The 17,767-nt window shown below is 32.5% G+C and overlaps 1 protein-coding gene across 1 annotated transcript; it reads left to right on the forward strand.

Annotated features, from left to right (window-relative positions):
- Positions 1-456, forward strand: LOC144568635 (E3 ubiquitin-protein ligase ATL41-like). The gene has a single exon (XM_078319007.1). It carries the CDS (start codon positions 1-3, stop codon positions 454-456), a length of 456 nt encoding a protein of 151 aa, XP_078175133.1.
- Positions 457-17,767: the final 17,311 nt, after the last annotated feature.

Consider the following 17,767-nt stretch of genomic DNA (forward strand, 5'->3'; position numbering starts at 1 on the left):
ATGGGTCTCTCATTCACCATTGGCCTTGTAACTTTTCTTGTCTACATCTTCATTTGGTACCTCTGCACCAGGCATCGGCGCCGCCATAACAAGCACCCGGGTGCGTATCCGTTAACTGATAGCGGGGGACTCAGTAAATCGGCATTAGCTGCTATACCGATTAGTACTTATTTCGGAGGTGAGAAAGATGCCGGTACAAGCTTTGATTGTGCTATTTGTATTAGCCAGGTACAAAAAGGCGACAAGGTGCGGCAACTGCCGAAATGCAAACACTTGTTTCATGTGGATTGTGTAGGTATGTGGCTGTACTCGCATTGGACTTGCCCGATTTGCCGTTGTGAAGTCGAGGAGAAAGATGCCGGTAAGAAGTCGGAGACAAGTAGGGTTGCCGCAATTTCGCTTGTGACGGAATCAGTGTCATTATCGATGTCGCCTGCAGTATTGCCGCCGGTGTAGGTTAGCAATTGGTGTTCCTCAAGTTTTTTTTTTTTTTAGTAGTTTTGCAGTTTTGTGTGTGAGAGTTGGGAGGTTGGGTTGATTTGTAAATTTATGGCAAGGGAATAAAATGGAGGTTGATTATATGTTAAAATCATAGTAGGAATTATCGGCTGATATCGATATGTATCGGTATCGGCCGACACCGATCCGATACTGACGGATTTTCTGTTTTTCGTCCAATTTCTGCTATTTTGGTCTAATTCTGGTCATTATTCGTCTGAAAACTTGAACCCGTAATTGATTAAATAGTGTATAAACTATGCACATGCTGAATATGTATGCGATATGCATATGGATATGAAGATGTTAACAATCCTTCATTTGTGTCTACAATGTCTTCTTTTTTTTTATTCCGGACAATAATATCTCCATTTTTATTATAATACAGACGACGATGAAGTGATCCAGCCAGCACGACAGTTTCTGGCAGTGAAAGAGTGTGTTTATAGTTTTAATGCTTGTATTATATTGTATTAGTGGATTATTTGATTGTAATAATTTATCTAAATATAAATTGTTGACAAATTATTTTTTTATCAATTTTTTTCTATTTTTTTAGTGTAAAACAAGCTTATGGCAAAAAAGTCTGATACTCTGATCCGTATCGGTCGATACTGGCCGATACACCGATCCCAATCCCGATACCGATAATTCCTACTATGGTTAAAACCATTAGTTTTCAAATTAATTGGGTTAATTAGAAAAGCTCTTTCTTTATAAATTTTTTTTAATTTAGTTGATTGGGAAATTGAACTGCTGAACCTCAGAGCAAGTATAAGTAGCATCTTTTAAGAAAAAGTACCTTTGTCAATTTGCATTGGCAATTGCAAAAGAACAAAAATTAGATTTATATTCTAGATTTTTCTGAGGTTTATACAACCTATATATTGCAAATTTGCAATTAATGCTAGATTTATCAAAGAGTGGTTTTTCTATGTAGGAATTTACTAATGTTATCACTTATCAAACTATCTCAACTTTTTTTTTTCTTTATATCATCTGTTTATTCACAATGACACCTTTATTTAGACTAATTTGTATATATGAATAAATAACCAACTGGTGCAAGTTCTGTCTTAGTTCCATCAGGCCACTTGCGCACTTAGGATGGTTACATCTGCCCCTTGCTTTTTTTATTTATATACTCATTTTATTTACTTATCTTCTCCAAAGTTTCTTTATTTTTTTTTACTTTTTGTAAATATCTGTGGGACGTAGAGACAAAAAAAAAGAGAGACATGTATTAATTGCAAATATCTTGGAAGATATTATTATGTTCCAGAGAAAGATGATGTTTGCCTGGTTTAATAAATTGCAAATATATATCTACACTTGTTAAAATTCCCATGTAAGTATGTAACTATGGTTGCATGTACTTTATTGCATACTTGTGAATTTGTAATGTAGTTTGAAATATAATTATATCTTGGCAGAAATATTCAAGGCACTAGACAAAAATAATAAAAAAAAAACTAAAGTCAAAACATAATTTATAATATTTTATTAGCCTAATATATTGGGTCTTTAATAAAAAGGACCTGAAAAGAAAATAAATAAATTTTCATACCGATAAAAATATTTTGCTCCTAATAAGTTCACAACACGTGACCGTAATTTTATTTATTTATTAATTTAAATTCACCGAATTGCTATGAAAAAAACACACATAGTTTTGTCTCATTTACCTACTAACCATAAAAATAACTACATATAAAAGTGAGAAAGGGAAAGAAAGGCTCTAGAATTAGAAGGAAAGAAGCACCTTTCTTTACTGTCCGTTCCTTTTTACTATTTTCTTGAGGCAGTAAATAATAAATATACAGCTTTTAATGGAAGTTTCTCTGCCTTTCTTCTAGTAATTGCAATTAATGGCATTTACTCCATACCATGCAAGGAAAAGAATATTCCTTCCTTTCTTTTATTTTCTACTTTTAAATTTCCCTTGAACTTTCTGGAATGTGTCATATTTTTACATTTTTTTAATTTATATTTCTTTGATAATAAAAAGCCAGGACGGTTATGATACCATTAATTTTTCGCCTCATAAAATATAACAAATAAACTTATTTTATAAATTGAATTTGAATTGTTAATCTTGTACAATTATAGGGAAAATATGTTCATGAAAGATAATGATTATCGGAGTTTTTTTATCAATAGATAAAAATATAAAATACATTAAGATTATTTTATCATTGTTTAACTAAATGAGTTTATTTTATAATCTCATTCTTGTTCAAAACAAATTAATAAATTACAAAATATTTTGTTTATGCATCTCCTATGGAAAAACATGAAAGGTAATTATATTATGAGTAAGGCTACGGTGTTATGGGTTGCATAGAGGGCCTCTATGTAACGGTTCAATAATATAAGAGTACCACTAGGCAAAAATTTTTTGGTTGATGCTGATTATGCCAATACACCGCAATTTATTGCTCCTTATAGGAGTGTGAAATATCACTTACGTGAGCAAGGTGCAGCTAATAAACGACTGCGAAATTATAAAGAGCTTTTTAATTTCCGTCATGCACAACTTAGAAACCATATTGAAAAACTTATTGGTATTTCAAAAATGTAATTTTCCATTTTGAAAGTTGCAACATATCACGCAATTGATAAACAAGCGGACATAGTTCAAGCAGTATGTATTATACACAAATTTATTGTATATCACAATGGCAATGCCGCTTGGACTACGAACGCTAATTTGGAAATTGATCCAAATGATATTGTGGATGTACCAGATGGAGATGAAGAGTACGGCGAAGATGTTGAAAGACTTAATAATCAACGTCATGCAGGGAATGAAAAAAGAGATGAAATTGCTAGGCTTATGTGGGATGATTATGTTAGACGTCAATAGGAACTTAACCTAAAATTAGCTTAATCTATTAAAATTAAGTGTTGCTAGTTTAATTATGTTTGTTTAATAATTTCTTGTATTATTAAATTGTGCTTGTTTAATTAATTTTTGCCTTTGCATTATTAAATTGTGTTTGTTTAATTAAGTGCTTGATTGTACAAGTTAATTTTATTTTAATTAATTAAACAAGTATTGATTAGTATAATTCCTCTTTTAGTTATTTTAATTTCTATTTGATCAATTATTAAACAACTATCAGTTAGTTTGCTGTCAAAATATATTTTATGTCTCTTGTATATTTTAGCTTTTAGTTCTTGAGAAAAAAAAAAGGAGGTCCGACTAGATTGTAAATTTTCTACAAAATATTAACACAAAGAATAGCAACACAGTTCCCTTGATTATTAAAATGGAAAATAAAATGGGCCTCCGAAGGGTGGGAAGCCAATCTGCTCCTTTTATTCTCCAATCTAAACCATTCAAAATCGATCAAACGGCTTCAATTACATTTTTTTTATATATCAATATAATATATTAAAATAAATCAGATGTAATTAAAGCCGTTTGATCGATTTTGAACAATTTGAATTGGAGAACAGGAGAGTCATCTTTTTCTCAAGAAAAAGAGCAGATTTTTTTATATATCAATATAATATATTAAAATAAATCCGATGTAAGAGCATCTACATCCCTGAAACTATTAGAGTTTCTAATCTGACGTGGCAGTTTCTAATTCAGTTTCAGGGTTGTGGGAGAGTTTCTTATTTAGAAACTATGCAGGAAAATTTCTTATTAAGAAACTGTTTATAAACTCTATGTTGGCCAAATGATTGGCTCAAATTGTTTCTCCTTTTTAATTTGTTGCTGACGTGACTTAATAGAAACTCTAAAATTAGTTTCAGGAATGTGAGAGTTAGAAACTTTAAAAACCATAATTTCTAAAAAGTAGTTAACAGTTATTTAGAAATCATTTTGAATTTTAGAGATGTAGATGCTCTAATTAAAGCCGATTGATTTTGAACGGTTTGAATTGAAGAACAGAAGATACCTCTTTTTCTCAAGAAAAGGAGCAGAGTTCATTCGCCGAAGGATGCATGGTGAAAATGAATGACAATTGTAATTTGCCTAGAAAAATCAAGGGAATCGGAGGCGCCGAACAGGCCCCTGGTTTTACACCCGTTGATTTAAATTTTGTTATTCAAAAGTTATGTATGACTGGAATTTGATCCTAAACTTTGCGGCTTTGACCTAAATAAAATATTACCTTGTCATTATTCTTTTTTTTTCTTTTCCTATATTGCTGTAGATTAAATTGAAACCGCACTGCTCATTAAAAAACTTTTTAGTTCTATTTAGAAAAGAAAAACATTGTTCAAACTATTGGTTGACCTAAATTAAATAAATTGAAAATAAAAGTATCTTAGAAATAATATAGAAAAATATATAAATACCAGTCTTTAATCTAGTAGCTACGTCATTGTAAATATCAAGGTTATAAATAGCGTTTATCGCGTCATAGGAAAGTCTAAAAAAAAAACTATAGTGACTAGTGTCGCTATAGCAAAAGCTATGCCACATAGCGTTTTTTTATTTTTATAAAAATTATATCATATATTTGTACTAAATATCAATATTATCTAAGTCTCATATTACAATAAATAACATCAAATTGATTAAAAAAATATAATATTCATATCGAACCAATACAAAGTCCAAATTGCGACTCAAAATATCCATAGTAATACTAATATCATAAACTATCGATCTTTTTCTATTCAAAATATATTCAGCATCATGACATAATCTATCTTTTTCTATTTAAATTTCAAAATAACCTAGATATCATGGCATAATTAATTATCTTAATCTATTCAAAATATTCCGATTTTTTTATTTATATCCAAAATTTAAATTTAATTTCAAAACTCAACCGAACCGCATTTCAAATTTGAAATCTACCCAAACCGCTAAACGGTTAACCGAACCAAGGGTTCGGTTAACGGTTTAGCGAACCCTTGGTTCGGTTAACCGTTTAGCGAACCCTTGGTTCGGTTAACCGTTTAGTGGACCAAGGCTTTGGGTTCGGTTAACCGTTTAGCGGACCAAGGGTTCGGTTAACGGTTAACCGAACCAAGTGTATGGCTTCGGCTCTATAAATATAAGTCCGACAGAGAGATGAAACCAAAAAAAAAAAATTGTTGTTTGAGAGACGAACGGAAGAAAAGGAAAAAAAAAAAAAACCGCTGTTTGAGATACGAACCGAAGAAAAGAAGAAAAAAGAAGGTAATTTTTTTTTATAATTAATTTGTAAATTATATAAGTTTATTTTTTAACTATCGATTTTTGAAATTTCGTCTGCTGGAGAAGAAGAAATTAAAATATCCAACCAAAATACAACATATTATAACCGTAATATTTGCATATATTATTGTTATTCAATATGTACCGCAATTTTGTTTTTGACCAACATGTGGTAAATAAAATAAATTGGCAAATTGTTCATTATTGTTATAAAAAATATAAATCAAAAGTAATGGAGAAATAATGTTACTTATTATTTAATTTAATAACAAATTACGGATTCTTTTTTTTTTGAAAACTTGGTAGTAGCTACCAAGGTTCCAAAATAGTTTAGAATATGACAAAAAAATTCTAAAATGATTTAGAATTGTTTTAGGAATCCTTACGGAGCTCTGACTGTCTGATCAATCGGCTCTTCGATTCAGGTATTTTTTGTTTTTTATTTATTTTAATTGATAATATAATTAATTAGTTCATTTTAAACGGTTCAGAATATTGTCGAAATAATTTATAATTTTTTAGAACATTCCAAAACGGTGTAGAATAATTTAGGAATATCCAAAATGGTCTACAATAATTTAGAATAATGTAAAATGATATAGAATAATTTTGAGAGGTCCAGACAAGTTTTAATTACTTATATGTTGTTATTTTTTAAATTGCCAGACCAATCGAAACTAAAAATGACAACCATTTGTGCGAAAATTTTTATTGGAGGGGAAATCAAATACAATGATGACGGGGTCTTTTACAGTACCCGAGCTAAATACTCAGTACCGCTAACCGTGAACCACAATTTTGATTATCTTCAGAATGAGATTTATAAATTTGTTGGGTACAATGCTAGTCAAGCAAATCTGGAAATTCAAGCCAGGTTTAATATGTCCACCGATGGACAACGTGACTATCAATTAGTACCGGTAATGGACCAACAATCGTTCGAATTCATGTTAGGAGTTGTGTCGTCTTTTTCACAAAGGTTACCAATTCTGGAGTTATATGTAGAATTGGAACCGAACTGTACCAGTCAGATTCCTGAACCTCGATCCCGACCCAGTACAAGTCGAAATCCTGTGGATCCTGACCCAATGCCAGTTAGATCCCGACCCAGTACCGGTCGGCACTCTGTGGATGTACCAATGAGACACCGACCCAGTATCGTTAGCAACTCTGTGGATCAACCAGTTATACCTGGACTCAGTACCAGTCGAAACTCTGTGGATTTACCAGTTAGACCCCGACCCAATACCAGTCGGGTCCGTAGACAGGTACGTGATTATTCGCATGTACCTGTGGATGCAATTGATTCTGACAGTTTGGAAAGTGGAGATGAGATGCTCTCAGATGAGTCATTGGGTTCCGACGATGACATTGAACCACTCAGCCAGTCGCAATCAAAGTCTCGTCAAACACAATCCCGTCAATCACAGTACCCGATAACTGGTCGAGAAAATATGACACATCCGGTTGATAGTTTCAATGACATATCCGGTTTTCGGCCTGCGGATGTCGATTTTTTCGGCAGCTCAAAAAAAACATTCGATAATCCGTTGGCTAAGGGCGTAGTCTATGAGTCAAAAACGGCTCTAAGGATAGCAATCAATGAGTTCCATCTCGATAAGAACTGTGAGTGCAAGGTTCTTAGAAGTGAACCCAGACGTTACGAGGTGGCGTGCAGAGATGTTTTTTGTAAATTTAAGATATGCGCCAAGCAAAACGGTCTTTCAGAATCTTGGATTATTACCAAACAAGCGTATCCTCATACGTGCAGAGTATCAGCAACACGTACTGATCATTGTCAGCTGACAGCAGAGATGGTTGCCCTTGCAATTGATAAGACTATTAGAAGGGATGTGTGCTCTCCTATAAATCATATCCGAGATATCGTCATGCAGAAATATAATAAGGTAACCCCCAAGTACAATAAATTATGGAGAGGCCGTGAGCTTGCTATTGCAAATCTGTTTGGGAGTTGGGAGAACTCGTACAACTTGCTTATTCCACTATTAGAAGCCATCAAAAGAAACAATCCAGGAACCAAGTATTGTGTGATTTCGACCCCGATTGATGGAGAAACTGACAGGCTTTTCCACAGAGCGGCATGGGCATTTGGAGCTTGTATTGCAGCGATACCGTTCCTCAGACCAGTTATTAGTATCGATGCATGTTTCATGTCGGGACGGTACCAAGGAAGGCTGCTGATGGCATGTATGTACGATGCCGAAAACCAATTACTTCCAGTGGCTTTTGCAATTGTGGAGAAAGAAAGTGCTGACAACTGGGGTTTTTTTATGAGATGGTTGAGGCTGGAAGTAATTGGAGATAATCGATTCTTTTGTGTCATATCGGATAGACATTTGGGAATTAAAGCCGTGTTCCAGGATCCAAATATCGGGTGGGATGAGACTACCGATCAATGTGTGCACCGGTATTGCTCTCAACATGTTGCCGAAAATCTCTACAAGCACGTGGGGCGTAAGAGAGAGGTTAGCGATAGGTTCATAGCTGGATGTGGGGCGTCCCCTCATCCTGAGATACCTATAATTAGAATTTAGTTTGATAAGTTGTGGTTTAAAGACAATTTTTTTAAGTAAAATTACAAATTACCTGTCCGGGGTCTGCGACTGGATGTGGTGGATTTACCGGTGCAAATGCTTCTGGTGAGATGTACTTTCTCCATTCGGTGCCGTCGTATAACCAACCCTTAAAAGGATCTGGGCCTTCGAATCTAGGCGGTTCTGGATATGGATACGCCCCAATAGGAGTAGGCTCGTCCGATGGGATCGCTTCCCAGTTTTCTGGAATCCCCGCCTCATCCATCATTTGCTGGGCACGTGGACCGAAACCTGTGTCACAGCAGAGACGCCAGCCGGTTCTCATCAGTTTTTTACCAAGCTTTCGCCACCCCTTGGTAAAGAACATCTTCACGCCGTGCGCCAACTCTCCAATCCCAGTCAATGCCTATACACAAACAGTTTCAATTTTAGCAATTAGGAGTCTTAAATAACTGAATCAACGAGGATAGCAATTAAAAATATTTACAGTTCGAGTGACAAGTGGTCCGCTGGGAATGTATCCACTCGGCCCGTGCTCTGCTCTGGGGAGCCAATTCGTACGATCCATTCCTTCCACGTGCTGACTAAACAGATAGACAGATGCCATACATATCTTCTGGTACCACTTGCGATAACGCGGAAGGTCGTTTTGGTCAAACGAGCGACCTTCTCTGATTACTTGCGCCTCATATGCAGTAGCCAACTGAACATATTCCACGTGTCTTGTGGCCCAGGACTCATTCTTCTTTGAGCCCAACATCAACCTGTTCATAATTTTATAAGAACTTAACGCCCAAAGGTAAGTAACATAAATAAGGAAAATGACGGTGAGTAAACCTTACTTGTGCAACTCAACATGCGTGTGCCTATTCAGTGGTTCTGGCACTGGAATCTCTTGAAACAATCCGAATTGGCGCATGCAGCGATCCGGATAGGTATGCTCAATGATCCAATAAAATATCAGTGGACCGCGATACAAGTAGTAGGGCTGATAAATTTAGCAAGAATGTGAGTTATAATTTATAAATACGGTAACACATAACTAAATAAATAAATAGATTGAAACATACCCTTCCCTGTTGGGTCACTGTTGGGAGCTTGCTGTAGACCCTCCCGTACGGCTCCCAATTCACATGATCCTCCGTCAAACTCTGAAACTGGCCCCGCGGGATACGTGCACCCTGGGTCTTGAAGTGGGAGGATGACACGTATTTGTGCGGACAACACCATTTGTACGCAAAAGATGCGCATGTATCAAGCGATGGAGCGCCCCAGATAGGTTCCCAATTTTTAGTTTGCGGCTCAGGCCGGAGAACTGGAAAGCGGGTCCATGACCAGTGCTGCAGAAGCATCACCGGACCATACATAGATCCTCTCCCGGGCTCGGTAGCGAGACATAGATGCCGATACAGATATGCAAGAACTGCACCACCCCAATTGTACTGTACCGGCGTGTCCAAATCCACAATTAGATCGAGATACCACAACGGTATCCCGTCCCCGCCACTGTCTGGGTACAAACTGGACGACATCAGGTCCAAGATATATGCACGGACATACCTAGCAAAATTCAAGACAAGATGAGTACATTATTGATAGGCTAAAGAACGGATAAATTTATATATATATATATACTTACCACTTCAGCGTATCCTCGTCGCGTTCTACTGGTAGATTCTCAAATCGTTCACGAAACTTAGATTTGAGGAAAGTCAACTCCATGCTTTTTTCATTTCTCTCAGACCCCCGTTTTTTCAAAAGATCACTCTGCTCATGCTCTTTGATTCCTAACAATTCGAAGAGCCTGCCTTTTGCATTCCTCCCGTCTGTAGTCCCTGTCACTGGGACTCCCGTAATGGGCAAACCCCATAAACAGCTGACGTCCTCCAAAGTAACTGTAATTTATCAAATTAAAAAATATAAATTTCTTCATTTGAATTGTCAGTAAATTATCACAAAGAACAGATTTATTTGAAATGGTTTCGAAGTTAATACCTGTCATCTCTCCGAAGGGAAGATGAAAGGTGTGTGTCTCGGGACGCCACCGCTCCACAAGTCCGTGTATCAGCGCCGCATCGATTTTCTTGTGAGGCATGCATGCGATCTGGTATAAACCCAATCGAATCAAGAATGGCGCGTATGCAGCGTGGTACGCGGTCATGCAACGGTAGTGCTTCACGTTTATAACCTCCTTTTTCTACATTACCGAAAATAAAAATTCGAAATTAAAACAAGATGATATTTCTGAACAAGTCAGAAAAAAAGAAATAAGTAATTGCTTACCTCCTCAGAAGCCTGACACACCCTGTGACTGGTATGAGGTATCCACAACAGATCACTAAAAGTATCTCGCGCCATAGGTACTTCATCATTGATTTCGTCTGCCATGCTACAAAATTAATTCAAAGTTAATTCATTATTTTCAAGAATTTTAAACTAATCTAAACCGTTTTGGATGTTTCTAATTATTTCTAAACCAATTTGGATTACCTAAATTTTCTAAACTATTTTACACTATTTTAAAATTTTCTAAATTACTCTAGACCGTTTTTGAACTTTTCTAAATTATTATCGACTATTTTGGAACTTTCTAAATTATTCGGGCACCACTTTAAAATTATCTAAATTATTCTACACTATTTTACAACTTCCTAATTTATTTTTCACCATTTTGGTATTTTACAAATTACTCTAAACTATTTTGGAACTTTTCTAAATTATTCTACACTATTTTGGAAGTTTCTAAATTATTTTTCACCATTTTGGAATTTTACATTAATTGGGTTGAATTTTTAAGGATAATTGGGTTGAATTTTGAATATCTTTCAAATTCAACCTAACAAGTTTAATACATGCAACATCTGATGATAATCTCTAATTATTTCTCCATGGAGTAATACATGAAATTTTTAGGAAAAGAACCAAAACAATTAAAATATTAGCACTTACAAAATTATTTTGTAAAGGACAAAATTATTAAAGTCTTTCTTGATTGTTTTAAGGCTTGATTGCTCATTGGTTGTACATTAGTTTGACATTAGCTCAGCAAAGAACCTTCTTACAAGATGAATCATGTTGAATTAATATTTTTTTTTCAGGTGATGGGATTTTGCAAATTTGACGGATGTCATTAATAAAGATATCATATTATATAAATTCTTAAGTAATTATTATTAGTAACTAAAAATTAAATAAAATATTAACCGAATAAATAATTACATAAATTAACTTTTCAGAACATAGCAATATTCGTGCAAAAACATAAATATAATCCGACACAATCTATTTTAACTAACAATAAGAACATCATTCATTAGACAACACTATTATTTTAATAATAAAATAAATAAAAGATAAGCAAATTCAATGAGCAGCATAAGCAATTAAGCATCATTCATTTTTGTAAACGACAAAATTATTAATTTCTATTTATATGGAATAAGGCTTATTTAACACTTTCCTAATTAAACTAGTTCCTGGTATATTGTACACTGTAATTTGAAAAAATTATTTCTTATGAAAAAAAAAAAACCTGATGTCGGATGATCTCTGCTCTTCTTCTCAAACGAGCACCATGCTAAAACATTCTCAAACGAGCACCATGCTAAAACATTCTCAAACCTTACCCCCTTATAAAATCATCAGCCACGGGTCTACAGTGGATATGCCACGTGTCAACACCACATCGCATGACCCCCACGCGTCTAAAAAAAAAAAAAAAAAAAAACCCGGGTCCGGTTAACGGTTCACCGAACCCATCCCATCTGCCACGTGTCGATACCCCATCGGCATGACCCCCACGCGTCTAAAAAAAAAAATAAAATAACCCGGGTCCGGTTAACGGTTCACCGAACCAATCTTTCCGCTAAACGGTTAACCGAACCAATGAAACCGGTTAACCGTTAACCGGACCGAAACCAATTTTCCGGTTAACGGTTAACCGGACCATTTTAAAGAGTCCGGTTAACCGTTAACCGGAAATTTGGTCCGGTTAACGGTTGACCGGTTTGGGTAGAATTTGAAAAACGAAGCCGGTTCGGTTGATTTTTGAAATTTAATTTAAATTTTGGATAAAAATAAAAAAATCGGAAATATTCAAACTACCATATAGTAAGTATCATTTTGTTACTTCAAGAAATATCTTAATATATTCAATCTGAGCCTTTATTTAAAGCCCGTATAAATTGAAAAGAAAAAAAAAAAAGCTCATGTTGCATAGCGCGCGCTGTAGCTTCCTTATTTGATTTCGTTTGATGGATCTCTCATTTAATAATTAATAGTTTACTATAAAACTTAGTACGTCAATTGAAAAAAAAAATCATGGTTAAAATCCAATCTGAGCCTTTATTTAAAACCCATATAAATTGGAAAGAAAAAAAAATAGCTCATGTTGCGTAGCGCGCGCTATTTGCGCTGCACACTATGCGCTATAGCGGACCGCTATTACCGCTATAGCGCCCGTAGCTCAAATAACACGTTTTGATACCATAGCGTAGCGTTTAGGGTCCAAAAACGCTATAGCGCGCTATTTAGAACACTGGTAAATATATATAAATATGTAATTAAGAACTTGAACCTTTTTTTAAAAAAATAAAAGGTGGAGGTCTAGCCTGCCATCTTCTTTCAAATTACTGTTTATATTACAAATAATTTATCTACTTTGTGAGTTTCGAACCCATGACCTCTTATATAGAAATCATGTCACTTTAGTCTAGGTTCTCTTATTTATTTATTTATTTTTTTTGAAACGATGTCAAACAATAACCACCACATATATATGTTGAACAATAATTATCGTGTCATTATTTTTTTAATATCAGAAGAAAGATTGGATCTACAACTTCGATTAACTGCTAACATTTTCTATCTATTTAACTTGTTTGGTCCAATAATGTTTTTATACACTATATATACGTACGAAAATTGAAACTAGGAAATATAATTTTACATGATGAAAAATATTTGACACAACCTGGCTCAAATATCTTTCTAGGATATATATATATATATATATATATATATAATTTTTTTCTACTGCCAACGTCCATTTCAAACCCAATTAAATCTTATCGATCAATCAATAATACATGAATATGACTGCAGATGGTAGCGTGCAAATTTTCTACAAACTCTACACAACTGATGCTTGACATAATATATTTATACATAATTGATGCTTGACATATAATATATTTTATACACAATTGATGCTTCACATAATATGTTTTATACATATTTTGACATTTGTTATGTATTATGGACGGATGCATGTAAATTCAAATTTATACATATTTGTACTTGTCAAATTTGATTTTACATTGTTGAATGTGAACCTTGTTTTCTATTAGTTGTGAAATATAAAGTTAATTTGTACTTGAAAAAACTGATTATTATTAATGTTTAAGTCCAATCAATTGAGTCTAAGTCTAAGGTGGAATAATGCACAGAGTGTTATGAATATATATTAAATGTGTGGATGTCATTCATTTTGTAACTCTCATATTAATTCTCAATTTATTTCCCCACTACTCCATGCATATTGATGCCCACTACTATTGGAATTCATTTCTCCATTTATTATTTGTATGGCTTTCATTTACAATTTGTAGCCTATAAATAGAGACTTTGTAATCTTGTATTGTACACACATATGAGAAATATATGAATAAAGAGATTGTCATCTTTTCCTCTCTATTTTGTTTATTCATCTTATGCTTGTTTATATTTATTTTATAACACGTTATCAGCACGAGAGCTCTACTAGTTGAAGATTTGAGGTAATTTTAATAACTTTTATTTCAATTTCATTTATATAAATAATACTTCCTAGTAATTGCTAAATGAAATAAGTTATAAATTTATTTATATTTATTTTGAGATGTTTAGTATGATTCATAGAATTTTATATGAAGTGCATTTTTTAATTTAATCTTCCCGAAGAAGATTTAAAAGAAAAATCTTCTTGAAGAAGACTTATATGATGTATAAATATTGTATAGTGGTTCATATTTTTTTTCTTCAATAATTGAATCTTCTTGAAAAGGATTTTAAGAGATATTACGAAAATTCTCAATTTTATAAAATGCACCAAGCAATTGGCCCGAAGCCATTGTAGACATTTTATCAACTTGAAGAAGATTTCAAAAGATATTAAGAAGATCTTCCTGAAGAAGATATAAAGAAAAATTATATGATGCGCAAATTTATCATGATGTTTATATATATTTTTTTTTCAATAATTTAATCTTCTTGAAGAAGTTAAAAGATATTCTATGTTGATTTATTATCTCTTTATGGTTGAAGAGATTATAATGAGTTGTTGGACAGAATAATTCAATTTGTTCTGCTTCATTTCTTGAAGTAAATATAGCAATATATAATAATAAATTTGAAAAAAAAAACTTGTGGATGTGGACGTACAATAATGAGTTTATTATCATGGTGATTATTATAAAAACACATATTTCCACCTGAAGTGGAAAGATAATGAAGAAAATTTAAATAATGTGCAAAAATTAATGTGATGTTCATATTTTTTTTTAATAATTTAATTTTCCTGAAGAAGATTTATGTGGCTCACAAAAATTAATATGAGAATATTTCAATATATCTTCTTGAAGAAGATTTCAATAATATTTATATGATGTGGAATTTTTGATGTACTCTTCCCGAAGAAGATTCAAGAAATATTTCGAGTTTATACATTATCTTTTACATTATATTATGTTAATGAAATGGCCCGAAGCCATATGAATATAAATTATATTAATGAAATTGGCCTGAAGCTATTTCATCAATTTTATCAATTGACCTGAAGTTAAATTATAATAAATTATTGAAGCCACATGTCTTGTTCTGGTTGAACAAAATAATAATTACACATGAAGTGGAAAATAATATGATGGACAAACTATTAGATATGGACGTGATAATGAAGAAAAAACGCATCATTCCACTAGAAGTGGAAAAATAAATGAACAAAAAGAATTACCACTAGAAGTGGAGAAATAATTAGAAAGTGAAGAGAATGACAAATAAGAAAATTCATGCGATTATTAGTCATGTACCTGTCGTACGCCAATGTACCTGTAGTACGTCAAAACATTATATTGAACTATTATGGAAAAACTCAATTTAGTCAAATGATTTGACATTATTTGAATGATGAAAAAGAGATATATAAAATAGGTGACATTTATGAAAAATTGAGCCCTCACTGTTTGAAAAAAAATAGTATATCAAACTTATACAAAATTATTTGAAAATAGATGATTTACTTTCATAAATCATTTAATTTTCTATTAATACAATGCCCTAAAAGAAGCTTATTCGTTTCTATTAATACAATGCCTTAAAGAAGCTTATCTATTTCATTAGAGGTATTACATTATAAGGTGGAATTTTAATTTTAATTTTTTATGTTGTTACGAAAAATTGTAAGATAAAAAATGAATAGTTGTTCATTCTTTATTTTGAAAAATGAATTAATACTTATTTATTATTTATATTGATTGTAGTGCATAAAAAATGTAAATGTAAGATAAAATTTGCTTATTTATGTTTAATTTTTTTAAATACTACTTATTTATTCTTTTTATTATTGATTATTGTTGAAATGGTGTTTATTTATTTTTATAAAAAAAAATTGATTGAAAGCTCCAAAAGAGTTATTTTGTTGTTACATGGAGGAATACAAATTTATATTGATGATGATGTATTATATTCTTGTAAGTCTCAAATAAATTTGTTAAGTTTTAAGAATATCCGCCGAAAAGGATATCGTATTGAGACAACTAATGAAAAAATATTGAATATATGAAAAACAATGCATATTGAAAATAAATTGCATATGTTTTTTCTCTGACTTGTACTACACATATATTAATGCAATTGAAACACATGTTATTATAAACCAGAAGTTTACATACAAGAATATGTTTATAGTTTGGCATGACCGGTTGGACCATTCCGGATCAGTAGTGATGCGACAAATAATAGAGAATTAATGTAAACATTCATCAAAGAACCAGAAGATTCTTTAATCTGATGAATTTTTTATGTGTTGGTTTTATTTCTAGAACGTATACAATATGATATTTGTGGAACAATATATCCAACATGTGAACCATTTGAATATTTTATGATTTTAATTGATGCATCAATAAGATGGTCACATGTATGTTTATTATCAAATCACAACCTGGCGTTTGCGAGATTACTTGCTCAATTGATTTGATTAAAGAGCATAATTTTATGATTATCCAATTATGAAAATACATCTAGAAAATGTTGGAATTAATATTGAACATCCTGTAGATGTTCATATATAAAAAAAGATATGATATTTTACATGCAATAAAACTAATTCGCATCATACCAACTAGCTATTATAAAGCTTCCCCTTATAATTGATTTTTGGTCACATACCTAATATTTCCCATATAAAAAATTTTGAATATGCGATATATATTCTAATTGCTCCACCACAATGCACTAAAATGTGATATAAAAAAAAAGTTGGGAATTTATATTGATTTTGAATCTCCATATATAATAGAGTATCTAGAACCATTGATGGGAGATTTATTCATGGCTAATTTTCCCGGTTGTGATTTTGATGAATAAAAATTTCCAACCTTAGGGGGAGAAAACTATCAGCTGGAAAAAAATATATTAGTATGAATTATCATTGTCTTATTTTGATTCTCGTACTAAAGAATGTGAACTAAATGTTAAAAAGATAATTCATTTGCAAAGGTTAGTGAATCAATTGCCAAACACATTCACAAACTCAAAGAACGTGACCAAATCACATGTACCAGCTGCTAATGCTCCAATTAAAGTCGGTGTCCCTGTTGGACAGACTAATTATAACACGCATGAAGCGTGGAAAAGCAATCGGTTCCAAAGATTAAAAATATAAAAATTCTCGAAAAAGAAAAGGAGCAAAGAATGAAAATGGTCAAGTCGAGGATATGATAATTTCAGATAAAACTCCATAAGAGAATAAAATTATAAGTAATATTGGAGTTCCAGCAGAAACTCAGGTATCTGAAATTCATGAAAATAAAGAGATCTCGATAAATTATATCATGAATGAAATAAGATGGAACCGAGAAGAAATTGATTCAATAATATTTTTGTATATAATATAGCGCTAAACATAATAAATATTGAGGATCATGACTAGAAATCTATTAAAGAATGTCGACAAAAGAATGATTGGCCAAAATAGAAAGGTGCAATTGAGGTAGAGGTAAACTCTCTCGAAAAATGAGAACTTTTTGGACCTGTAGTCCTTGTACCTCAAGGTTTAAAACCAGTAGGATATAAATGAATATTTATGAGAAAATAAAATGAGAAAGGTGAAATTTTGAGATATACTCATAAGTGGTGGATGCAACAACTTTTTGATATATAATTAGTCTGACAGTCCATGAAGGACTTAATTTGCATCTAATGGATATTGTTACTGCCTATTTAAATGGCTCGTTTGATAATGATATTTATATGAAAATCTCTGAAAGATTTAAGATGCCTGAAGCATGTA

Source organism: Carex rostrata, chromosome 17 (genome assembly GCF_964058835.1).
Source record: "Carex rostrata chromosome 17, lpCarRost1.2, whole genome shotgun sequence".
Lineage (NCBI taxonomy): Eukaryota > Viridiplantae > Streptophyta > Magnoliopsida > Poales > Cyperaceae > Carex > Carex rostrata.